This window comes from Protopterus annectens, chromosome 8.part0, assembly GCF_019279795.1.
Source record: "Protopterus annectens isolate FY-2018-M chromosome 8.part0, PAN1.0, whole genome shotgun sequence".
NCBI lineage: Eukaryota > Metazoa > Chordata > Ceratodontiformes > Protopteridae > Protopterus > Protopterus annectens.
The window spans coordinates 1332825918-1332852864 of NC_056741.1; the positions used below are offsets into that span (position 1 = coordinate 1332825918).

The window sequence follows — 26947 nt, forward strand, 5'->3', positions numbered from 1 at the left end:
CAATGACAGACTGAGAACATAGTTGTGTATAATGTTTAGTACCAGACGAGCATATGAATTCTGGATTATTTTATAGGTAGTAAGAAGCTGTGTATAAGTTAGTTGATGGGGTAGTTTTAACCAGTTTAGGGATGTTCATTGTGTTTCACTGTTGCAGTCATTACTCTTGGGTTATCCTGCTGGCAGGCTACCCGCAGTCAGCCAGAATTCCAAAGTCTAGGTCCGGCGTCGGTTGCTGTCGCCTCTTCCCTGACGTCAGTGCGCCAGGGGTATAAAAGATGTAGCTGATGCCATTTTCTTCAGTCTTACTTGCCGCGCGGTGCCCGAAGCAAAAGCAGTTTGCAAGTGCCGGTCGGCAGACTCCTGAGATTTTCAAATCCGAATTTTAGAACCAAAGTCTTCATTAAAGCTAAGTATCCCGTTGGGGAAACCTTTTTCTTGCTCCAGACCGATGTCAGAAAAAGTTAACAATTGTATTTCTTGTGGGAAGCAAATACCTCATAAGGATTTTCACTCTTACTGTATTCCTTGCCTAGGCCCTGATCACAACGTTGCTAGCTGTCGGTTTTGTGCTAGATTTAACCAAAGCACTATCAAGCGTCGGTTCGATTTTGCATTTCATTACTTTGGCCAAAGATTTAATTATATAATGTGGTCGGACCAGCTGACAACCGGAGTTTACAAAAAATGCAAGGACAAGGATAGGCATCCGAGGTCCAAAACCGACGACGAGGCCTCTGCTAGGCCAGTCGCCGGTTCTCAATGAGGCACTTTCGCAGCCCCTGGCGCCCGCTACCTCAGAGCCACAGGCCACTTACGTCTCCCACGTGGAGCCGAATGGGCCTCTGGATACTCAAGGTATTGGACACTCAGAAATCATTCCCTCAGATGGGTCCGGAGCCGCTGAGCAGGCATCGGCTTCTGAGGGTGTCTTCAGACTTGCACAACTATATATTAAGCCATCTTCAGCTTCAAAGACAAAGACTAAAGCAGCTCTAAAGACAAAAAACAAGTACAGCATTCTCCTACTCAGACTTCCATGCCTAAAAAACAAATGCTCAAAATGGCCGAAGATCTAATTACTTTGATCAGGGGCTCCCATCCCCCTCCTGATACGAGGCCTAGGCAAAAGACAGAGTATGATTCTTCTGATCAGGTTTCTATTTCCTCTAATTCCTCTACTGAACAGGATTACTCCGTGCTTCCCTATGAGGATTCTGATGCTGAAGAATCCATTCCTTCAGCCTCTCCTCCTGAGGATTATTCTTTTGGGGAAACCCTGCATACCATGAGGGAGCATTTCCACTGGGACAGCCAAGATTATTCTGAATCTAAGAAAAGGCTCAGACTTTCTGCTACTTCCTCAGCACAGACCCCTTGCTATTCCACCTGTTCTAGATATTGTAGATGATGTATTTTCAGAGTCTGGCCTGTCCCCTGACTCTTTACCCCCTGCACCTGCTAAGCCAGACAGATACTACAGGGTCCCGGATTCTCATAAATTCCTATACAAAAACCCCGCTGCTGACCCAGAAACTATATCTCAGGGTCTCAAAGGGGTTAAAGCTTCCACTGCAAAAACCCTGTCCCCTCTGATAGGGATTCTAGGGCTCTAGACAGATGGGGGATAAAAGTCTGCTACCCTGGCTGTAAGGGCTTTAAATTGTCAGATTCATATGCTTAAATATTAGCAATATTTAATGTCACTGCTTAAACAGAAATTGTTGACAAATACTGAATGTTCAGAGAACAAGGAATTGCAGGATTTATTGCATGCAGCTGAACAAGTGGGAAAACATACTTTGCAATGTGGTTATGATTCACTGGAGGCCTCTTGCAGGGCCGCAGTTACAGGTTCTGTGATTAAAAGGCATGCTTGATTAAAGGAACAAAATCTGCCTGATCATGTTAAAGCAAAATTATTAGATGCACCATTACAGCATGACACTTTGTTTGGTACTAAAGCAGAAGAGGTGTTGAAAAAAATGGAGGATAAAGCAAAATCCATGCAGTCAGTCAATGATTTTTTACAAGTACAGCCACCCAGGTTTAGCAGGAACTGGCCTTCTAAAAATTGGTCCTTTCCAGTGTCAGACAGACCACAAAGAGGCAGATACAGGCATCCCAGAGGCAGATCTCAGCCCCAAGGCTCATACAGGCCTAAACAATGGGGTGCTCCTACCTCCAAAAGCGGCAAAGACAAATCACAACCTTACAGGAAACAGTCCCAATGACTTTCCTCTACCAGATCCAAGCACTTTTCTTTTGGCAGCCCCCTTAGGGGGAAAACTAGCATTTTTTTCATCAAATTGGCAAATGGTTACCCAAAACAAATGGGTCCTGAACATAGCGTCCCAAGGCTACAGGTTCCATTTTCACACTCTACCAAGGTCAAAAGGTATGCCAGACCCTGCCACACAATCAATGGGCAGAGGCACAAAAACAAATTACAGCCCTCATGGACATGAGGGCCATTCAGCAAGTACTACAAGAAGAGCAGGGGCAAGGATTTTACTCCAGATTTTTCCTAGTACCCAGAAAGGACAAAATCTGGAGACCAATACTGGACCTGTCTATTCTAAATATGTTTCTGGAAGTTCCAAAATTCAAGATGTTGACTCTACAGCAGCTACTGCCCATGCTGGGCAAGAAGGCTTGGCTCGTAACTTTGGACCTAAAAGAGGCATACCTGCATGTCCCAATCAGACAGTCTTGCAGAAGATACCTCAGATTCATAGCTGGCTCAATGCATTACCAATTCTCTGCACTGCTCTTTGGCTTATCTACTGCACCCATGGTCTTCGCAAAATGCCTGGCACCAGTAATTGCATTTTGCAGACAAAGAGGAATTCCGATATATCCATACTTAGACGACTGCCTTATTCAAGCAGAGACCAAAGACATTCTACTAAAGCATCTGGCGTTTGTAAAAAGATTACTAATTTGCCTAGGGTACACAGTAAACGAAAAGAAATCAAAACTAGTACCCTCTCAAGAGATAATATTCCTGGGTGCAAGCTTATACAACTGCCCAGATGACTTATCTCACGCCAGACAAACAAAGGCAACTGACTTCTTACTTCAAAAGCATGGCAACAAAGACCCAGTTATCTGCAAGAAAAATTCTGCAGGCTCTGGGCTGCATGGCCTCCTGCATTCTGCTAATTCCATATGCAAGACTGCATATGAGGAAACTACAATGGTATATAAAAAGTGTTTGGACTCAACATTGACACAGCCTGGAATCATTAATTTCACTCATTCCCTGCCTGCAACAGGAGTTTCGATGGTGGGCACAGGCCTGTCACCACAACAAGGGACAGCCATTCACTTTACCCACAGCCAGGCAAACACTAACAACAGATACGTCAGATTATGCCTGGGGGACCCACATGGCAGGAAAATATATTCAGGGCACATGGCCCCCAAGCCAAAGGCATCTTTACATCAATCAAAAAGAGATGCTAGCTGTACAAAATGCCCTGACAGCCTTCAAGGAACTACTTCATCCAGGACAGCTGCTGATAAAGACGGACAACACCACAGTTATGTGGTACATAAACAAGCAGAGGGGCACACATTCCTACCCCCTCTGCAGACGAGCCATGAGTTTGTGGAACACAGCATTGACCTACCAAGTACACCTGCAAGCACAATTCCTGCCAGGAAAAACAAATGCTCTGGCAAACGAGCTAAGCAGAAACCTCTTGGATCCTCATGAGTGGAAACTAGATCCACAAATCTTCAGCATGATAACAAGGAAATGGGGATGCCCAGACATAGATCTTTTTGCCTCCCCTCACAACTGCCAACTTTAGAGATTCTGCACAAGGACTTATCACAAATAAGCATGGAAAGTGGATGGCTTGTCATTCAGCTGGAACAACCTTACAGTATATGCCTTTCCTCCACTGCCTCTCCTCCCCAAGGTACTCCTAAAGGTCAGACAAGAGAAGCCACAAATGATACTAATTGCCTCAGATTGGCCACGCCAACACTGGTACCCAATCCTAAGGAGCTTGTCCCAAGGCCCAGCCTGGACATTGCCTCAAATTCCTCATTTACTGACCCAACAAAACAATCAGATCCTGCATAGCCAACTCAGAATCCTAAGGCATGGCGGATAGTGTAACCATTCAGAATACACCTCTCTCTAAACGGTTATGGATGTTATTTTGGAGGCCAGGAGGCCCAGCACCAGAAAATCTTATGCAGAAAAATGGAAGAGATTCTGTGCTTGGAACCAGGCACAAGGAACTGACATGCTTGTTCCAAATATACCTCAGAATCAGATTTTACAATATCTAACTGAGATGCTGGACAAAGGCCTATCCTTTCTCATCAATTAAGATCCATGCCTCTGCCATTTCAGCTAATTACAATACAGACCCACCTATTTTTTCACATCCATTGCTTAGGCAGTTCCTCAGGGGGGCCAAAAATATAAGACCTCCAAGGAGAGCACCAATACCTGCATGGGACCTCAATTTTGTTTTGGAAAAACTCACACAGCCTCCTTTCGAGCCAGCCAATGCAGCTGAGATAAAATTCTTATCATGGAAAACAGTTCTGCTCCTAGCAATAACTTCAGCAAGAAGAGTCTCAGGCTTACAGGCATTAATGGCTGTGGAACCTTTTATTATCTTCCATCCGGACAGAGTTTCTCTAAGGACAAATCCAACATTTATGCCTAAGGTAGTGTCCAGTGTGGCTCTTAACCAAACCATTCATTTGCCTACTTTTTCCCAAACCCGCAGAATAAAGGGGAGAGACTTCTGCACTCTTTGGACGTACACAGACAGCTACACTTCTCCTTGGACAAAACTAAAGCTTTCAGAAAGACTGAGCAACGTTTAGTGGTATATGCTGCAGGATCACAAGGAAAGGCCATCTCAAAGCAGACTATTTCAAAATGGATAGGACACTGCATGCATTTCTGCTATTCACAACATGGCAAGTCAGTGCCTAAGGGCATTAGACCACATTCTACCAGGGCAGGAGCCACCTCAGCAGCCTTCCTCAGAGAAGTACCAACCAAGGATATTTTGGAGGCTGCAACTTGGACTTCAGTGCACAATTTTACTAAGCACTACCATTTACCTCTTTACTCTAAATCCAGAGCAGGCTTTGCCACTGCAGTTCTGCAGGGCCTTATAGCCACTCCTAATTCTATTTAGACCCAGCCGCCCAACCTCAGCTTTGGGATTCAACCCAAGTGTAATGACTGCAACAGTGAAACACGGTGAACATAGTACAGTTGTGTACCTATCATAAATGTAGATGTTCGAGTGGTATTCACTGTTGCAATCCAGGTTACCCACCATCCCCCTTTCTTTGCTGGGACTTATCTGTACTTCTCTATCCTATACAACCTATGTGGTGTATTTGCTTGTAGATGAAGGTATTGTTTATTTTAGTGCATGCTTTTATAAGCAGTGTTTTTAGCCTATCCTTTTGGGGGCACCTGACATCTGGGGCAAGAAAAACTGAAGAAAATAGCATCGGCTCTGTCTTTTATATCCCTGGCGCACTGACATCAGGGAAGAGGCGACAGCAACCGACGCCGGACCAGGACTTTGGAATTCAGGCCGACTGCGGGTAGCCTGCCAGCAGGATAACCCAAGTGTAATGACTGCAACAGTGAATACACTCGAATATCTACATTTATGGTAGGTATACAACTGTACTTTCCTGGAGACTTTCCTGCAGATTTATTATACGTCACAGTTTTTATTTGATCTCCTCCTGGATTAACTGCTGTTGAGCTTCATCTACCTTGGCCTATTTAAGTATTTCATAAATACTTCCATTTGTCTCTTTCTTGATTTTCACATTTCTCTGCTTTATAAGGTTTTCACAAAATTTCCGAAATGTCTGTAATACTGCAACAGGATCTCTGGTTATTTTTCATGTAATATGCTGCCTAAGTTTGGCAGCAGCCCTTTCTACTTTCTGTTGCCTAAGTTGTCATGCTAAAAGATTTTGTATTTTGGAATTATTAAAAAGCACTCGCTTAACAGCCATCTTTCTAAACTTGTGCATATTATCCAGATATTCTAGTATTTTCTCCTTAGCGCTATACATTTGCATCTCTTCTTGCTGTCAGATTCTCCTTATTCTGCAGTACTTTAAATGTCAGTCCCTCTAAATATTTTTTGTTACTTCTTAAGCATATGTCTTTCCTTGACTTGTAACATATTTTTAATTACAGTTTCATTTTTATCCCACTGATTAGCTATAACTTCTTCAGAAATTATTTTCTCCATTAACTCAATTAATTTCCACTACCCATTCCTTAAATTCCTCTCTCTTTAACAGATAAGTGGGGAAGCGGCAGTGTCTCATTTTTACATCATTACCCTGCATTTTTGTCTTTGTTGTTATTGGTGGATGATCTGAAATAGTTATTGGATGTGTCAAAGCTTTTATTTAAATGCACATTACTGTGAAATATAATTTCTGTCTAGTTTAGCTCAGTTATTGTACCTTGGGAAATAATACATTCCTACTATTGATTTCACATCTTCTATACCAACTATTTTCATAATTTTTTCTCATACAGCCACTCTCTTTTTTGTTATATATTTCCCTTCTACATTCCCCAGATACATCTTCACTGTTGCAATCTAAGTTTCAGTCCCTACTTATAAGGAGTATTCCCTGCTGAAAGCTAATCATGTATTCCAAAGTTTTTCTTAAGCTCCTTAGTAGTAATTTTAGGTGGAATATAAATACATGCCAGCATAATCATCCTCCCATGCCAGTTGCCACTTACTGCCAGAAATCTACCATTAGTATTATATTTATTTCCCCTCTTCTATCACAATTAGAACTTCTCTATCAATTAGTTTAAGTACTTCTCCCTTGCCCTGATATTATGAATATCCATCTTGAAATGCTTTCTTTATGAAATTTGCAAGCTAGCGTCTTTCCATGTGTGTCTCATGTAACATTGCTATTTGGACTATGCAATTCTAAATATAATTCAGTACTCTATACCTGTGAGTCCATTCATGTTCTAATATAATTTCCACCTATTATATATGACAGCTTTTTTAATGTATTTCCAGCTTTTGTGTTTCATGTCTGACAGGTTGATCCTTTATGCAGTTGTTTCTTATCTCCATTTGAACCTATGTCACATTTTAGAAGACTTTTTGTTTTAATGAAAGCCATCGATCAAAAAACAAGCGCGCACCCCCATAATCTATTAACTTAAAAAAAAAGAAACAGGCCTATGTACATCTTCAAATAACTAAGTTTAGCCCTCCTGATAGGAACTGCACCCACAGTCATTACCTAACCTAATATTAAGGTTATCCTTGCTTAGTCGTGTGCTCCTACTTGCACTAATTTCTGTTTGTTCTTGTCTTATTTTTATTCCCCTTCCAGATGTGAAAAACGGCTTATATGCATTCAAAAAAAGTGTGCTGGCTATCTTTAAATAAAATTAAATTGTACACTGTTTTAGTAAATCCACTGAAGAATTTAAGTACCAGGAAGCCTGTTGTTTCTTATTCACTTCCAGTAATTTCAAGCTTTATTTTTTTACTAAGGTGCTTTCCTTTGTACCTTTTAATTTTATGTTTCTTTCGGCAAACAAGATCCAGAACTTTCGATTTATTGCCTTCACCTGTAGTCTGCTTATCACCATGGAAACGTAAGAGCAGAATTTACAGCTGCCCTCAGCTGCAGACTTCTCAACTCACACTGAACATTTATTTGTTATAGGAAAACTTTCCATTACATTCACAATGTTTTCTTATTTCTAAAGCCCACTTGCTTGCCCAAAAAATTATTAGATTTAGCCAAGGTCGTTAATCCAGTCATTCAGCTATGCAAAAGTAAGAGAAAACATTTCAACTCTGCGTACATTATAATCGGTCCACTTTTACATCCCATCCCCGACCCCAGCAACCCAAGGTTACAGTATATTAATTTAACCATGCTTTTGTCCAGACTACATTTCAACTAAAAGAAAATACTTGTATATAATAAAGATACAAAATAAACAATAATAATTGTGGCTTACTGTATAACATGCATTTTATATCATAAAATATTTTACACAGATACTGTTAAGGATAATGCAAGGTTTTAAGCAGCTTTTTCTTTCTTCCATTCTTAATTTCCAGAGTAACTGCCCATCATAGTCTCTCCCCTTTTTCAACAAAACCCAAAAATCCTTTCAACAGAAAAGACGGTGTGTTTCTAAGGAAAATGTCAGGGGAAAAAAACAAGTCAAATTTCAAGGGATCTTTGTTCCAACAAAAATTCTAGTTTCCAACTGTTGTATTATCCCCTTTCTACCCTCCATTCACCTTGACCAATCCCTAGGTAGCCTTTTTTGGATACTCTCTTTCTGCTTTCCTTTTTTGAGGAAAAATAACAGTGTGTTTGAGTTTCAGATGCCGTAAAAAATGGGTGTAGACTACACTGGAGTTCTCCTCCAAATACCATTGGGTATTCCTCAGGCTCCCTAAAACCAACAACACGTGTTCCTTCTAATTCTGTTTGACCTGTTTCTTCAGGGATTATAAAAACTGTTTCTTCCCATCAAAAATGAAAATGTTTTACTTCAAGCTTTTCCTTGTCTTAAGAAAATTAGGAAAATTGATACCAATACTGGAAATTCTAAGCACCTTTCTAAAAACTCCAACATTTGAGATGCTAGCAGCCCCCCCCCCAAGAAAAAAATATATTCTCTGATCTTCCCCAAGCATTTATTTTTATCTTGGATCTGAAATATGCCTATCTGCATATCCCTGTTCATTCAGTTCATAGAAAGTTCTTAAGATTTTGTGCATTGGGATGTCATGTTCATTTTAGTGATTTGCATTGCATTTTTGGACTGTCTGAGGCACCAAGTGTTTTGGGGTGTTTTTCTGGTGTGTTATTTATCACATACATCCATAGTTAGATGATTACCTGATTCTGGTCACTTCAGTTCAAAGGACCGTCCAAGATTTGCAGTTCACAACCAATACAAGCAATCTCTTACTCCACCAAGGATTCACTTTGACCTTTAGGAAATCCATCCCAGAGCCTACTCAGTTACTGGCATTTCTAGGATGTCTTTTGGATACTTTTAGCATAATGACTTTCCTTCCTCTGTAAAAAAAATCCAGTTCTTGACTTACCTTCTTTCTATCCCTCACAAATCACAGTCCAAATGATTCCTTTAACCAGACTTCACATAAAGAAAATTGATTGGTACCTGAAATCTTTGGGTGTAGTACTGCCATCCTTTTTCCTAATCCCTCTTTTGCCTTCTGTGAAGAAAGAGTTGTTTGGGTGGATGAACCAGATAAGAGTCGGTTGTAGTGATCCTCCTTTTGTTCCTTCACCCTTCAGAAGGTCTCAACAAATTCATAAGAACTTTCTTGAGGTGGAGGGGCTGTTCAGTGGTCATTGAAGTTCAGGGGGTGTGATCTAGTTTAGACAGGTATAAACATCAAAAAGATGAAGGCCCTGATCTTTGCTCTTCAGACTTTTCATCAGCTTTGGAGTCCATGGTCTCTTTAAATTTTAATGGACAATACCACAGTCATGTGGTATTCTAACAGATGGGAGATAAAGTCCTGTCACATCTGCAAGCTTACTTTTATGGCTTGGAACTAAGCAGTATACCACAGTTTCTATCTCCAAACTGTACACATTTTCACAGAACTGACGTCAATAGCAGATTACTTGTGCAGATCCAAGGCAGAACCTCACAAATGGATGCTGAATTGAGAGGTCTTTCTTCAAATTGTCCATCAGTGAGGAACTCCGCAGATAGATATCTTTTGTCGCCACTATGAACAAACAGCTCAGAATGTTTTGCTCTAAAGCTCCATGCAAGGAAGTTTGGGAAATGGATTCTTTTTTTCCCATGGAAAGGGAAATTTCTGTGCCTTCTCTTCCTTTCCTCTTATCTAAAAAGTCCTTCTGAAGATTCAGAAAGATAATCTGAATGTACTGTTGGTGACTCCTTTTTGGTATACACAACATTGGCTCTTCTTTCCTAGTCACCCAGTGAAGGGCAGTAAGCACAAGTTATTCCACAGGATGGACTTGTTGACGCAACAATTGGGCTCTCTCTCATTTGTCCGAACCTAAAGGCATTGAGTCTCGCAGTTTGAATGATAAGTTTGTAATTTTAGGAACCTTTACTTTGAGGACATGCTACAGGTAATAAAATAAACAATTAAATATTATATTTCTAAATGGAAAAGATTTGCTGTATGGTATTGCAAAAGAGGATAGAACCCTTTTCAAGTAGGGATCCACAGTTATCTTCAAATACTTGTGCAGTCTACTTATCTCGGGTTTAAAATTACACTTCTTTCAAAGTGAAATTATCAGCCATTTCAGCCTGCCTGCAAATTGATCCCCCCTCTTTCTTCGTATTATGATTTCAAACAGTTTCTTAAAGATGTCCTCCATAATATCAGGCCACCTAGGAAATCCGTTCCTGCTCCTTGGGACATGAGTTATGTATTGAAAAGCTAACCTTTCCAACTTTAAAGTTCTGTACTTGCAAAATAGTTCTGTTATTATTTTTAACATCTGCCAAAGGGTTTCTGAGTTATAGGTTCTCATGTACTCCTCCTTTCCTAGATTTTCATAAAGACATAATTAACCTTAGGACTACTTCATTATCACTAAAATGTTTCTAAATCGATCACCTGCATTTTCCCAAACCCCACAATAAAGGGTAAAGAGTTCTCCTTCTGCTAGATATCCACATACAATTTAGATTCTACCTGGGTAAAACAAAAACTGTCAAAGTCTGACCAACATTATTTCTTTTGAGGGGGGAGAAAAGTTGTCCTTCCTTTTTCTAAATAGGAAGTTTGACTTCTTTCTTCATTTCTTTATGGTGTCCCTACTATGTTAAAACTTTCCATGGTCAGAACAAAGCTCTTTCTACCAGAGCTGGAGCCTTTTTCAAGCGTCTTAACTCTGAATCCACCCTGAATGCAGCTACTTGTTCCTCCGATCACACTTTCACTAAACATTACAAGATAGATGCCTTTTCCATGGCAAGAGTAGGTTTGCCAAAATCTTCTTCAGGGGTTACTGCACTCCAGTTCTGCTCCTCAAACTTCTACCCTTTCAGTATAAAAGTTTTGGAATTGTCCCATATGTAAGCAATACTTAGTGATGTAACGATGAACATAGTACAGTTGTGAATCTGTGTGCAACTGCTTTCGTGATACTGGCTAGTTCTGCATCTTATAATGGCAGATAGGCAAATGTGTAGTAAAGTTTACTCTTGTACATAATGTAAATATTTTTGCTCTTCAAACTATTAGTTGTAACTGCATGCTGAATATTGTTCTTGTAATAATTTTACTGTAAGTTTATTCTTTCCTGTACTGTTTTCCCCAGGTTGTGGCTGAAAGAGTCAACAGACCAGCCAACCATCCTGGTCACCAAATTCTAGAATGAAATAAATAAAATTAAATCTACCATAACAGTAGATCACTGTTGTAATGTATGCATATATGCAACCCCCCACGCGCAGTTTTTGTTTATTTTCCTTTTTTCCGTAGCTGAGGTGGATCTGTCTTACTTTTCTCTCTCCTTTTTGTGTCCATCCTCCACAAGTATTTGCCCCAGTTTTTCCCTGGAGCAAGAAAGCTCTGAGGATTTTCATGTCCAATCTTCCCTTAAAGTACCAACATCTAGTCTCATGCATAGACTATGTAGACTGGCCGGATGTATGGGATATCCTTGATAGGATATGTCTCATAGGTAATCAGTACTGTAACAGTGACCTCTTCGAACCTCTAGTGTTATGGTAAGTTTTTACACGTGTATTTTTTGTCATCCTTCTGAACATTTTTCGCCATAGATAAGTCTTACTTATTCAGATTAATTTTATATTAGTGAATCCTGGGTAATCTGAATGGTTAGATGATCTTATAGTTGGTTTCATCAATTTAGCAGTACTTCAAAGCAGAAAAGGTGTTCCTACAAGTGTAACTGCATATTATTTTCGTTGTGAAGACAAATGTATAACTCCATTGCAGCCTTTCTCACTTCGATTGTATGAACAGTTGCAGTCTCTTTAAAGTACTACTCCATTAGCTATAATTTTTGGTACTGTAAATGTCTGTTTTCTCCACTGCATTGCTTTCTTCAGTATTAATGCTTAGGATCCTAGGGGTATAACTAATATTCCAGAGTACTTAACAGGGAAGCTTCTTCAGAGCAAACTGCTTAGAAGTTTGTTCCATCTCTGAACAGCAAATTAATTATAATTTCAAGCTTTTTTGTAATGCTTGTTTCATAGTAAATGTTTTTTTTTTAATAATTCAGACCATGAAAGGTATTACTTAATTTTCCTTTTGTTTTTACTTCCAGGTACATTGGAAAATCAGATTCTATTACTATTAGTGTATGGAATCACAAGAAAATCCACAAAAAGCAAGGTGCAGGATTCTTGGGGTGTGTACGGCTACTTTCCAATGCTATAAACCGTCTAAAAGATACTGGCTGTAAGTAAGGGAAAGACTTCATATGTGACTGCATTGTATTGCATTGACAAAAAATATTTTCTGTTTGTTCTGAATGGTATGTTTAAGAGAATACAGATTAGTCTTTATTTCAGTTTTTGTATACATTAGCAAATATTTACTTACAACTGAATTGTGTTCAACAGTAATCGATCCTGTCTAGAATAGCTTCCAACCTCTTATTTCCAGAATCGGACACTTTTTGAAGTTAGCATTATTAACTTGTGAATGTACCAAAATAAGAAAAATGCAAATTAACATGCATTTTGTGAAGTAAAAGAATGTAGCTAATTATTGTCATTATTATGGGAGATTAGGAGGGAAAGAGCAAAATTTTGAGCCAAAGTCAGGGACATCCCTGAAGATCAGGGGTAATTGAGAGGTATGCTGTCTAGTTTGCCCCATTGGTATATCCTGGTTGAGTGTATTCTGCATTGTGTCTGTTATTTCCTTCCTCGTGGCTATCAGTTGTCTAAAAATATATATGTAGCTCAGCCAGATATCTACTTAAGAGATAAGTAAAAGACAACTAAAGTATACTCATTTTCTGTTTTTGAATATGTTCAGGATTTTTGGCATTAGCATGGTTATGCAGATTAATTTTCTTGTCTGTTAGGAAGTGCATGTTAGAAGGATAGAGCCTTCTGTATTAGAAACATATAAAAGCTGTTTAAGTCACACGTTTTTATTTGTTTTAAAATTTGAAAGCTTGCTTGCAGTCACTAGAAACGTCTCTAATCTGATTCATGAATTAGCTCTGCATAAAAGATGATATCGAGACCGAGGTCAAAGAGGCAGTGATGAGAAAAATAGGACAATCCAGGCTGGGAGAAGAATTGGCCGGATTAAGTCCAGTGACATTTTAACTTCAGGGAAAGTTGTTTCCACATTAAATCATGCCCAGTGCAACTGTGTTGACTCTAGTCAGTTTCTCTGTAGCTGTATGGCCACCCTGTGTAGATTAATAGTAGTTTTGTTCTAGTGTTTGTCATGATGTCTGGTAGTATGTAAGCTCAATTGTAAGCAATGTGTGTGTGCCCAAAATATTCTTCCCATGTTTTCAAACTTTGTTACTCATCTGCATTTTCGGATTCATGCCTGTTATTGGTCATAAGGCCCAGTATATATGTATAGCGGGTTATTTTGTTTTATTTTACATTTGTTTACCTGGAAAGTCTGACTGGCTGTGAGCCCATTTTCTGCGGAAGACCAGGGAGAAAAGCACCAACATATAAAATAGACAAAAGTTTACATGAAAACATTATTACAAAGACATGTTGGTCCATGTGTAAGTAAACATCTTAATAGCAGTAGTTAAAGGAGAACAAGAATAATTTTTCCAATGTATACAGGCATAGTGACAAAATGGGAGTGTAGCAGTTGAGTAAAGTACAAATTAACATAATAGTATTTGGTCAGGTTTAAAGTGCCATTGGATAGGAGGAGAAACAGAAGTGAAAATAAAAGCAGAAATGAGCAGACGTGTAACTTTTTGTCAAACAGAAAGTTTAGAGAACAGTTTTGAGTTAGAACATTACTAAAGAAATTATGGGTAAAGTACTTATACAGACTAGAAGAATGTTTTGCCTGTATTAGCTGCTTTATTAGATAGATACAGTTATGAGTAGTGGTAGGAATATTATGGCTGGTAGGATAGTAGTTAAGTGAAGGAATTCAGGAAGACTGTGATTTCAGAAATAGTTAATGGTCATTAGAGTGTGATTAAATAGGAAGGACATGTTATAATTGTAGATGGTAGAAAGTAAAATAGGAAGCGTTTTATCCTGGAAAATTACATAAGCAAAGCCATTTTGTTTGTCAGTTGGTATTTGAGCATTTTTTTAAAGTGAGAGATATTAAAGTTCTTGATTCTAGAGGTAGGGAGTTCCTGATTTGGGCTACATAACAAGAGTAGAGAGCGTCACCTGGGGAATTTGTAGATTTCATAACTTTTATTAAATATTTGTTGGTGGAGCATTATTCTTGGGTTAGATTAAGGTTCTAGTGTTTTTTGTAGGATAGGTGTGTTTCCTGGTTGGTTAAGTAATGTGTGTGCCATTGTCAGCTGGTTGTAGTGAGGAAGGTGTGGAAACTTTAGCCAAGATAACTTTTTTAGTTCTAGACAGTGGTGTGTTTTATATGGGGAGTCAGTGGAACATTTTGTTTGCTATAACATGTTTCTAGTTTACCTAGGACAGATTTTCTGAAGTTCATGAGTATGGGTGAGCCATAAAGAAGTGTTGAAAGTAGAGGAGTTCTTGCAATGGCTACTTTCATATTTGTTGGTTAGGAATTGTTTGTTTTTATATAGAGTATCCAGTTTTTTGTGTACTTTCTTAATAGTTTGTGATATGTGTTAGTTGAATCTCATGCTGTGATCAGTGACACCTAGGAGTTTGGTCTGTGTAACGTGTTAAATTGTTGTGTTACCTGCAGCAATTATGGAAAAGTTGGTTGGGGGGTGGGGGTCTGTGGCTCTAGTACGTTGGGAGATTATAAGCTTGGTTTTATTTGGGTCGAGTATAAGTTGTGTATTGGAAAGCCATGCTTCCACTGCTATTAAAATATTTTTGTGTTTTTTCATGTAGTTCTTGAAGTATATGGACTGCACATATTGGTGTTGACTCATCTACATATTAGACTAAAGTAGCTAGAGAAGTAGCTGTGTTGAGATTATTTGTGAAGATATTGGAAAGAAGGTGGCCAAAAATGGAGGCTTGAGGTTCCCCTAATGTGACTGGCAGTAGTGATGAGATGTCTTGTGACCACTTTACTGCTAGGTGTTGGTCATTTAGATAGCTTTGAAACCAAGTGAGGGCAGATGAGCTAACATTTAGGCTGGAGAGGAGTGTTAGAGGTTTTTATGAGAGACCGTTTCAAAAGCTGTGGACATATCGAGGACGACTGAGTCTATTTTCCCTTCACTCCTATGTAGGTTGATTCTATTTTTGAATCTCAAGAAGGTGGTAGCTGTGCTATGATTAGGTCTGAAACCATGTTGACAGCTGGATGTTTGATTATTGTCTAAGAGGTGGTGCATTAGTTGAGAATGTATGCACCTTTTTAAGACTTTTGATAGAGGAGAATAATATAGCAGTAGGTCTGTAATTAGATAGTTCTGTTGAAATGCTTCTTTTATAAGAGATTTTCCAGAGATGTGGGACTTTGTGCTCAGTGATAGATCTGTTAATTAGAATTGATACATGATAGGCTAAAGAATCAGCTGACGTTTTGAGGTATTCTGTTGGGTGGTTGTTGATTTCTGTTTTTTAATAATTTTTTATGGCGTTTGTTGAGATGGGATTGAAGGAGAAGGAACTGCTCCTATTTTCTAATAATGGTGAAGTATGTGGTGGGGAACAGTTACTTTTGGGTAGTGCTAGGATACTCTCTGTGAAGTACTTCCTAAACTGTTCAGCAGTTATGCCTAAGTTTGGGGTGGTTGTGAGGGGTGGGGAAGATACCTACCCTGGGATTGTAAGATAGTTGATCAGAATTTTGTGAGGTTTTTTGATGTGTGATTTGCATGTTGGTATAGTAATATTTTTTTATCTAGCTTGATTTGAGTTTTGGCTTTGTTTCAGAGTTGCTGGTATCTTAGTTGATTTTTTTAGATATTTAGTGATGTTCCATTGTTCCCAGGCTTTATCTCTAAGTTTAAGAAGATTTTTAGTTTCTTTGGTTAGCCAGGGGGTAGTGGTTGCTTTAGTTCTGAGTGTCCTTGGGGGTGCGAGGCTATTAAGGACATTTAGAAACATGCTGAAGTATTCAGTGGCTGTGTTGAAGGGTAGTTCTTTTAGGATAGACCAGTTGCATTGGCTGTGTGTGGCCACTAGGATTTGGGGGTTGAGATTGTTTCTGTTCCGGATTTGGTGGTAAACAGTAGTTTTGGGAATAATGCTCTTTTGTCTGAGTAGGAAGGTTGGTGAGTGGTTTCTTAGGCTGTAAGGGCAACAGTCAGAATGTTGTTAGTAAGAGTCCAGTCGAGGATAGATTGTTTTTTTATCTATTGTAGTGGTGTTTTGGATAAGCTGTGCAAATCCATATAGGTTTATATGATTGGTAGGGTTCTGTGCGTTACAGATATACCAGTCTACATTGAAATCCCACATTATTATTGTTTCTTGGGAAAAGGTATTTGAGGTCCATTGGAGTATGCTCTCTAAAGTAGTGAGATTGTTCCCTAGGTGGGATACATGCCCCTGCTATGACTGTGTTTGCTATTAATTTCTAGTTTTGAGAATAAAATCTCAGTGTTATCGGACGTTGGGATGTTTAGGTTTAGAGGTTGTAGTGTTAAGTTATTTTTGTGAACTATGGCTACCTCTTCTCCTTTTTTCCCTTTTCTGTCTTGAGAATGTTATAATCAGGGGGGGTAACCTCTTTGCCTTCAGTTTGTGGTTTTAGCCAAGTATCTGATGTCACTGGCATTCCTCCTCAACCTGCAGGTTACTGATCCGACTCCGCTATCTTCCAAGCTGAGGCATTGAAGCTCAAGCTTCTTCCATCCTACCCATAATGCCTCATTCCCCCCAGTCAACCTCAGATCTTGTTTGCCGCTCGTAGAATGCGCTCGAGGTTGTCCGGGCTCCAGAGTTCCTTCAGTTTAGGAAAGTTTTTTTTCCCCATAAGCGAGTTAATTTTTTTACCATTTAGCTTATTTCTATCACTTTCTCTCCTACCCATACTCTGTTTAGTCCTTTCTCCATTATTTCCTGCTTTTGTTAACCAGGTTTCTGTTTTCTGTCTGACTTAACTTTCCTGCCTTTCCTGTACCCTTTCTTAAAAAAAAAAAAAGTTTCCTTCTCCTTTTTTCTCTCTCTACCTTTCATTATGGAGTCCAAGTCCGATCCTAAATCAGGCAAACCTGTAGGTTTCAAAAAATGCACTTTCTGTGGGCACAAGATCCCATTGTTTGATGTCCACAGGGAGTGCTTTTACTGTCTAAGGCCGCCTCCTTTAGACAGCTCCTGCCCTATTTGTTCCACCTTTCATCTGTGTGCCCTGGCGGATCGGCAGAACAAGCTTTGATGTCCACAGGGAGTGCTTTTACTGTCTAAGGCCGCCTCCTTTAGACAGCTCCTGCCCTATTTGTTCCACCTTTCATCTGCGTGCCCTGGCAGATCGGCAGAACAAGCTTATTCTTAAGGGGTTGCTCCCCTGTACCTTCTCTCCTTCTGTCCCTTCCAGCTCAGGGGCTCAACCCCCCACGAGAAAACAAAAGGAGACCTGGGAAGCCAGGAAATGCTCCCCGGATTGGTGATCTTCTGTGTTGGAGCTGGCGAAGATAGCACCAAAACCATTGGATCCGACTTCTTTGGGGCTGTCTCCATACCGCTCAACTTTTTTTTTTTTTTAAAGTTGTTTGACTGTTGCATGCACGATGACATCAGTATTAACGCAGTGTGCTCTTTCTTCCCCAGCTCCTCTAGGTATTACTTTTTGAACCAGGAATGGTCTATGTATGTGCTTGCAATTGCATTGAACTAGGAACAGTCTTTTATATTTTTAATGTGAGAGTGTTCAATCTCGCCGTTTGTTCTTACACACGGGTTCGGAGCCGATCCTCGGCTCCGAGTCGGCCGAATTGCAAAGCTCTGAATCTCAGCGAAGCTCGAGACCAGCCCATATCCCACAATCCTCCCTGCCATTACTCAGATCTAGTTTGCCGCTGCAACAGATCGGATCGAGGAGAGCTCGGACCAGATAGAAAATTGATAATTGGTTTCTGTTTACAGATAAGCTACTTATTTTTTTCCTGAAATAACTTTATATTTCTTAGATAGTTATAGAAGTTACTGTGTGTGTTATATATATATATATATATATATATATATATATATATATATATATATATATATATATATATATGGATTCACTTCAGAAGATCGAATTTTCAAAATCTCGATTCGGAAACTCGAACTTCTGAAGGGAAACCATCAAAAAAAAAAAAACACAAACTTCGCTTTTGCAGGGGGGCTTTGCCCCCCTGCACCCCCCACTTAAATATACCAACTCCAACATCGCTACAGTGGGGAGATGGGAAATCTCCGTCTTGCTGTATGCGAAGCAAAACAGGAGATTTCTCACTTCCTGCCAACACCCAAAACAAATAAAACATTACGTACACACAAGTACAACAATACTTGCCTCTGTGTGCACGTAATGTATAAAAGTAAAGTCTTATTTCTAAACACTACACACATTCGATTTATTAAAATCTCGATCATATAGTCTCGACCATATGAAATTCGAGATTTCAATAATTCGATTATGTGAAGTGTTCCCATATATATATATATATATATATATATATATATATATATATATATATATATATATATATATATATATATATATATATATATATATATATACCTCTTTATTCTTCAGGCACCCTTATATAGCCCTTTCTATACTTATATATATACATTTATAGGATTAGTAGTCTTAGCAGTTTTTTTCTACTCATTAGCCTAGTGAAGTGTTGTTATATTAGCATGTCAGAGAAAGCTAAATCTGGCTTTAAAATATGTCAGTGTGGGCAGAAAATGTCCATTACTGACAATCATGCTTCCTGCGTCTACTGTCTTGGCCCTCTCCATCTTCAAGAGGATTGCTGTATTTGCCATTCATTTAGCGGGATAGTCATGACAGATAGACGCAGGAAGCTCATAGACAGAGGGTTACTGAAGCCTGCCTTTCAAGAGGCTTTGGACAAGTCGGATCAGGCTCCTAAATCCTCAAAGGGGTCGAAGATGTCTGAGCCCATGTCATCGGCTCAGAGTTCATCTTCCAGGGTTCATTCCCCGTTTCCACAGATCTCGGGGCCGAGTGTCGAACATTTATCTTTCCCTGTGCCCCTGATCTTGGAACCGGTGTCGGAGCTGCCACCACCGTCCATTCTTCGGTCGGTGCCATCTTCGGCTCCTTCGACCCGTTCTTCCAGACCTTTATCTGAGACAGATGTGGATCGTGTCGTGCAGAAACTCATGGAAAACACGGCCCTTTCCAAGTTAATTGCAGTTTCCTCCCAGTTGGTGTTGAAACTAGAAGGCCTCCCCATATCTCCAACAGGTCCTCCTTCGAGACCCATCCAGATCTCGGAGCCGGGAGAGGATGACCTGATGATAGTGGAGCCTTCGGTGCTGAAACCGTCCATTGCACGATCGACACCATTGACTTCGGCTCCTTCGGAACCGATAGGGGAGTCGCAGAGCCGACTGTCTCTCCTCGGTTCCGGGACCGAGTCGTACCGACCTGTCAGTGCCAACTCTCCCTCTCGGGGCCTCGGCACAGACTGGCTCGGCTCAGTCCTCGGGGTCGGAGCCCACGGCACCTGGGTCTGGGATGCTCCTGTGTTCTTCGGAACCTGGGGAGCCCTCGGCCAGCGGTTCGGGGGCCTTTGACCTTATGAGGAAAGTATTGTCTGCACAGACAGCCACGTCATCAGGGGAATCTTCTCCTTCCCCAAAAGGGCCACTTTCTGTTTCTGCTCCCACGACCCATCCAAAGCGTAGAGCCCCATTGCCTCAGCCACCCCAAGAGGATTCCCCCTGTTCCTTGGAGGCCTCACCAGAAGCCCCGTCTGATGAGGTCCCGAGGAAACAGTTGTGCAAGAGGAGGCACATAGATTCCCCACAGGAATCTCTAACGTCTGACACCGACTTGGATGAGGCAGAGGGGTCTCCCAAATCACCCTCGGGGGATGTGTCATTTGCAGACATCCTGGAGATCTTGAAACAGAGGGATGATTGGCAATCCCCAGCCCCCACTGAGGACGTGTTGGTGCTGCTGAAGGCTTTTGGGGCTCAACCTTCTACCTCCTGGGTGACTCCGCCCTTCGATGAATTAATGGATTTGATTGCTCGAAGGGCGTGGGAGGCATCTGACACAGTGGAACCAGTCCCTAGGAAACCAAACAAGTTCATCACTGCCCCCCAAGGTAAATAGTATCTCACCAAGGGAGTTCCTGTCGACGCTATGGTGGTGGCGGCAGCCACGAAAAAGGAGATGTCTGAGTCTTCCTCATCTGTTCATCCTCCTAATAAGGATTCTAGGACTATGGACAGATATGGGAAACGTGTTTTTAGTTCAGCGACTTTTTCCATACGTTCGCTAAACTTTTTGACTCATTTCACACGTTTGCAGAGGAATCTCATCAAGGAGCTGACAGATACCCTCCAGGGTAACACAGATGCTGCTGTTTCAGAAAAAGTAACAGCACAACTTAACACCCTCACCTCCATAGTAAACTCATCCATGAGGCTCATCTCGTATGCAGCCGAGGGATCGAGTAGAGCTGCAGCTTCAGCGATTGCTCTTCGAAGACAATCAGGGATGTGGCTGTGCTCTTTTGCGGAAGCTTCCAAGTCTTCCTTTGCCAATGCCCCTTTTGATGGTGCCACACTTTTCGGGCCCAAGGTTAAGGAGACTCTCACTCGGTGTGAGCAAGAGGGAAAGACCCTGTCTGCTGTCGGGGTCCATTTTTCCGCTCCTACTAGACTGTACCCCAAAGGGCAATGAGGCAGAAAAATGTGGTTCCGTAAGAATCAGGGATCTTTCCAGACCACACAGAGTGATACCCCCTCCAGAGGCAGAGGAGGGGGTAGAAATGGAAGACGCCGTCCCGGCAACAGAGGGGGTCAGCATAACCAAGGTGACAGGGATTCCGTCCCTGGGAAGCCTTTCCAGTACTCCTGAAGGGAGGCCCGGCTGTCCTGCTCTGGAGGCAGTCGGGGGTCGCTTGGCTTTATACCCACTGGCCTGGCTAAATATTACTTCGGATTGTTGGGTAAAAAGCATTATAACCAGAGGATACAAAATCCCCTTCACATCAACTCCACCTCTACAAAGAAGGTTTCCAGACGTGCCACCCCGTCTGCGAAATCCAGCAGCTGTAGAAATTTCAAAGCTGCTCGAAAACAGAGTCATCCAACCAGTCCCGGTGGACCAAAGAGGATCCGGAACTTACTCAAGGTTCTTTTTAGTTCCAAAAAAGACAGGGGACTGGAGACCGATCTTAGATCTCAGCCATCTCAACACCTTCGTGAAGAAGGAAAAGTTCCGGATGGTCACGCTTCAATCGATCCTTCCATTCTTACAGAAGGATGATTGGATGTGCTCTATAGATCTCAAAGACACGTACTACCACATCAAAATGGCCAGACCGTCCAGAGATCACCTGCACTTCCGGCTGGGAGCCAGTCACTTTCAGTTTCGAGCTCTGCCCTTTGGACTCACCTCAGCCCCCAGGGTATTCACCAAATGCATGGCAGTAGTTGCGTATCACTTGAGACGACAAGGATTCCAGGTGTTTCCCTATCTGGACGACTGGCTCCTCACCGCCACCACCGAGCGTCGTCTATTGCAAGTCAGAGACTACACAGTCAGCCTTTGTTCCCACTTAGGGATTTCCATAAACTTTGAAAAGTCTTGCTTATCGCCCTCACAGTGTATTTCCATCATCGGAGCAGACCTAAATACACAATCGACACTACTAAAGCTCCCTCCAATAAGGGCGTCAACCCTCAAACAGCAGGTTGTTCTTCTTCTGGTCAGCAAGAAAGCCCCGGCCAAACTAGTGTTAAAAGTGTTGGGACTGATGGCAGCCGCACTAATTGCAGTTCCTATGGGAAGGTTACACATGAGGATCCTACAATGGCTGCTCTTCGCGCAGTGGTCGTTCCAACACCTACCCCTAGCGCACGAGATCAGGATAACGGACTCTTGCAGACGGGACCTCTCATGGTGGATGTGCAATCAGAACCTCACTATGGGTCGTCCGTTCGTTCTACCCAGTCCAACAGCCACAATAACCACGGACGCTTCCCTGATGGGGTGGGGGGCCTTTTTCAGGGAAGAACAGTCCAAGGAGAATGGTCCAGCATGGAGTACACTCTACACATAAATGTTCTGTAGCTGAGGGCGGTGTTCCTGGCGTTGCAACACTTCCAAGCCCTCTTACCTCTAGGAACAGTAGCAGTTCAGACGGACAACATGTCTGTGGTCTGGTACATAAACAAGCAAGGGGGAACCAGGTCTTACCCGTTATGCAGAGAGGCCATGAGAATTTGGCAATGGGCAGAGTCCACGGGTCGCTTTCTGATAGCAACGCACATCGCGGGGTCATCCAACGTCATTGCGGACAGGTTGAGCAGAGCCATCCTGTTACCTCACGAGTGGTCCCTCAATCCACAGACAGCGGAAAAGATCTTCTGCAAATGGGGCCAGCCTTGCTGCGATCTGTTTGCTTCCCCGTTAAATGCAAAATGCAGAAGCTACTTTGCCCTTCTACCCCCTCCGGGGGATGTCCCCAGGGACGCACTGATACACGATTGGCCCCCGGGTCTCCTATATGCATTTCCACCTACTCCCTTGATTCCCAGATTTCTACAGAAAGCCAGGATCCTGGAAAGGACTGTAATGCTCATAGCCCCATTCTGGCCTCGTCAAATATGGTTCCCCTTTCTTCGAGCCTATTAAATAGAGGAACCATGGATTCTGGACCCAGTACCAGATCTACTGACCCATTTGTCGGGAGTTCCTCACCCGTCTCTTCAGTCCCTCAAACTAGCAGCTTGGTTGCTCCGCTTCCCTGCCTAGCCAGGTCTCATCTACTCCCCCCGGCAGTTCAACACATTCTGGTTGCTTCTCATAAAGCTTCCACTACTAAACTCTATACGAGTAAGTGGAAATGCTTTGTATACTGGGCGTCTAGCCAACACTTAGAACCCTTGGTATCTCCTCTACATAAAATTTTAGAATTCTTATCTATCCTCTTACACGAAGGAGCTTCTACTTCCACACTAAGAGTACAGTTGGCGGCCATATCAAACTTCCATATTGGTGAGGAGGGTTCTCCCATTATGTCTCACAGACTTTGTAAGGCCTTTATGAAAGGAACCTTCCATCTTAGGCCGCTTGTCAGAAAACCTTTCTTTCCATGGAGCCTGAATTTGTTGCTGTCGCAACTCATGTTGCCACCTTTTGAACCTGCTTAGTCATGTCTCTTAAAGTTCTTATCGTGGAAGACGCTTCTCTTCATCGCCGTGACCTCCGCTCGTAGAGTATCAGAGTTGCAAGCATTATCGATCAGACCACCTTACTTGATATTCCATCCAGACAGGGTCTCTCTGCGTACAAATCCATCTTTCCTTCTAAAAGTATGCTCAGTTACGAATATTAACCAGTCTATAGAACTCCTTACCTTTTTCAAGAACCATACTAACAAACTGGAGTATATGTTGCACAAGTTGGATGTTCACAGGCAATTAAGATTTTATTTGGATAGGACCAAAGCTTACAGGAAAACGGATCAGCTCTTCGTCGCATTTGCAGACAATAAAAAGGGCATGGCAATTGCTAAACGTACACTGTCTAAATGGCTTGCTGACTGTATAACCTTTGTATACTCTAAATCAAATCAATCCTTACCCACCAAACCTAAGGCCCATTCTACCAGATCCGTCTCCACGTCCTTAGCTCATGCAGCTCGTTTGCCTTTGGACACTATTTGTGCAGCAGCCACGTGGTCTAAGCCACATACTTTCATCACTCATTATAGAGTGGACAAAGTCTCCAAGGACAGGACATCATTTGGTTCCACTGTGCTTAGGAACGTTCTTCCATGAGTCACTCGGGGTGACGGAGCTAGGGATGCTACCCGTGTGTAAGAACAAATGGCGAGATTGAACACTCACATAAAGAAGTTATGTCCTTACCATAACGTTCCATGTGGAGTGTTCATCTCGCCTTTGTTCTTACATTCCCTCCCTTTCCCTCCCCACGTGTTTGGAAGAACTGGTAGGATTAGAGTCTGATTGACGTGTCTTGACCCCTTCCGGGGTATATGGTCCCGTGTATCATGGGATATATGTTTAGACCATTAGTTATTGCTATGGTGAGAGAGTGTCTCTGAATGTCTGAAGAGAGTGTATACTTCTAGCACCGGAGGTGTTGGATCTTTTGGTCTGGTTTGTTTGCAAACTAGATCTGAGTAATGGCAGGGAGGATTGTGGGATATGGGCTGGTCTCGAGCTTCTCTGAGATTCAGAGCTTTGCAGTTCGGCCGACTCGGAGCCGAGGATCGGCTCCGAACCCGTGTGTAAGAACAAAGGCAAGATGAACACTCCACATGGAACGTTATGGTAAGGACATAACTTCTTTTTTATGTATGTGCTTGCATTAAATTGGGAACAGTCTTTTATTTATGTATGTGCTGGGTTTTTATCAGACTTCTAGGACTCTCATTCAAATGTTTTGTAACGGTTGTTTAACTATGTACGCTGCATTGTGTTGTTCTCTGCTGGTTCCATTGCATTGTAAAGACCTTTTTGAATGTTGCTGCATTGAATTTTATTTTTTAGTACAAACGAGACTGCTAGGTACAGTATCATTGCTACATTGATTCTCTCATTATGTACGAGACAGACTGTTAGGTACCGAATTCCTTTCTCAGTTGATTTTAGTAGGAGGAAACTGTTTGGTACTCAAGTCTTTTCTGTGGGAGACTGGTTACTGAGTTGTTTTCTCTCATTGCTGCATTTGAATTCATGGCTTGTGTGTGGAACAGTCTTTTATTTATGTACATGCAGGGTCTGGTACTTCATTTCTTTCTCTCTTTATTTTAGATGGAGGAGACTGCGAGGTACTCGAGTCTTTTCTCTCATTGCCGCATTTAAATTCATTGCTTGCTTGTGTGTGGAACATTCTTTTATTTATGTACGTGCTGGGTCTGTATCAAGACTGCTAGGGCTCTCATTCAAATGTTTTGTAACAGTTTATGTACACTGCATTGTGTTGTTTGCTGCTGGTTCTTTTGCATTATAAAGGGCTTTTTGAATGTTGCTGCATTGAATGTTATTTTTTAGTACAGACGTGACTGCTAGGTACGGTCATCTTTGCATTGATTCTCTCATTATGTACAAGACAGACTGCTAGGTACCGCATTACTTTCTCACTTTATTTTAGTAGAAGGAGACTGCTAGGTACTCAAGTCTTTAATTGGGGAGACTGGTTACTGAGTTATTTTCTCTCATTACTGCATTTGAATTGAATGTTCTCATTGCCGCATTTGAATTCATTGCTTGCTTATGTGTGGATTGGAACATTCTTTTATTTATGTACATGCTGGGTCTGTATTGAGACTGCTAGGGCTCTCATTCAAATGTTTGTAACAGTTGTTTAACTATGTATGTACGCTGCATTGTGTTGGTCGCTGCTGGTTCCTTTGCATTATTACATGTTTTTTTGAATGTTATTTTGTAGTACAAGACTGCTAGGTACCAAATTCTTTTCTCACTTTGTACGTGTTTGTGTTCATACGTTTGGTCTGTTCCTCTCAAAATTTGTGGTTTTCTGACAAATCAGTGAGAACTGAATTCACTCAATAATAACCATTTAAGTTATATTTCAAGAAATGTGTGGTAAACACAAAACATTTTATTCTAGCAAGTAGCAACTTTCTAAGATTATACAAGCAGTGTTTAAAATGTAACCCTGGTGTTGGGCCTTTGTCCAAACCCCCAATAAATTTTGGCTTTTTCCAGATTTGTTATGCTGCATAGTTCTTAAGGGGGAAAGAAGTTTAATGCTGCTTATGCCAAGTCTGTTTGTGTTAGCAGCACAACATATAGTATACTTGCTTTTGATGCAGTAGGCTGTGGGCTCTACTCCCACAGTATGTAGGTAGATTGCAGTGTTGTACTTTTAAAGGGGTGGATGCTGCATTCCTGAGAATGTCCTCTTTGGTGGAAATGCCTAGTAACTATGAACCTGTTATCAGTTTGCAATCTGTTCCCTATTATAATATTACTAGCTTACAGTACCATTTTAGTGTAACATAGACAATTTATTCATCAAGGGCAACAGGCACTTTATTTGTAGCTGAAACAATGAAATTTAAAGTTGTTTGGTAGCAGCAACCTCTTCATTAGTTATAGATCTCTTTAATGTGGAATTATCTAAATGACTTTTGCATTTTCTTTAAATGTGGGTTTCAGTGCTGTTTCAATGAATGCGAGTTTCAAGGACAGAGAAGTTTTAAGGCTAATGCTATTTTCTTTGTGAGACTATTGTTTTGTTTAGCATATGTCTATTAGTGTTTGTGCTATGAAATGTAAAACAAAAGTTTTAAATGAAATCCAAATAATCATGGTAGAAGTAAAACAGTATGCACATTACAGTGTTTATGGTAAATGGGGTGAACTAGCCAAGTAATGGGATATTGGAATGGCTGCAGGCAGGAGGGAGGGCTGTGTATGGGGGTCCCATTCGACCATGATTTTTTGAGTGGGGAAGGGCGGTAAAGTCAAACAGCACCAGGCTGGCACAAACTCTAGCTACAAAACTGGGAGAATAACTTTTGGAGGTCCTAGCAAACTATAATATTCTTTTGCTGAGATTAGAATATTGCCTACCATTAAATGCCCTACTTTTAC

The 26947-nt window shown here is 41.3% G+C and overlaps 1 protein-coding gene across 1 annotated transcript in view; it reads left to right on the forward strand.

Annotated features, from left to right (window-relative positions):
• The window catches only part of SMURF2 (SMAD specific E3 ubiquitin protein ligase 2), a gene marked incomplete in the record, with an annotated part of 2869016 nt that overhangs the window by 1043897 nt on the left and 1798172 nt on the right, over positions 1–26947 (forward strand). The window contains 1 exon segment of the mRNA XM_044080880.1: positions 12355–12488. Within this exon segment, the coding sequence (XP_043936815.1) occupies positions 12355–12488 (134 nt within the window).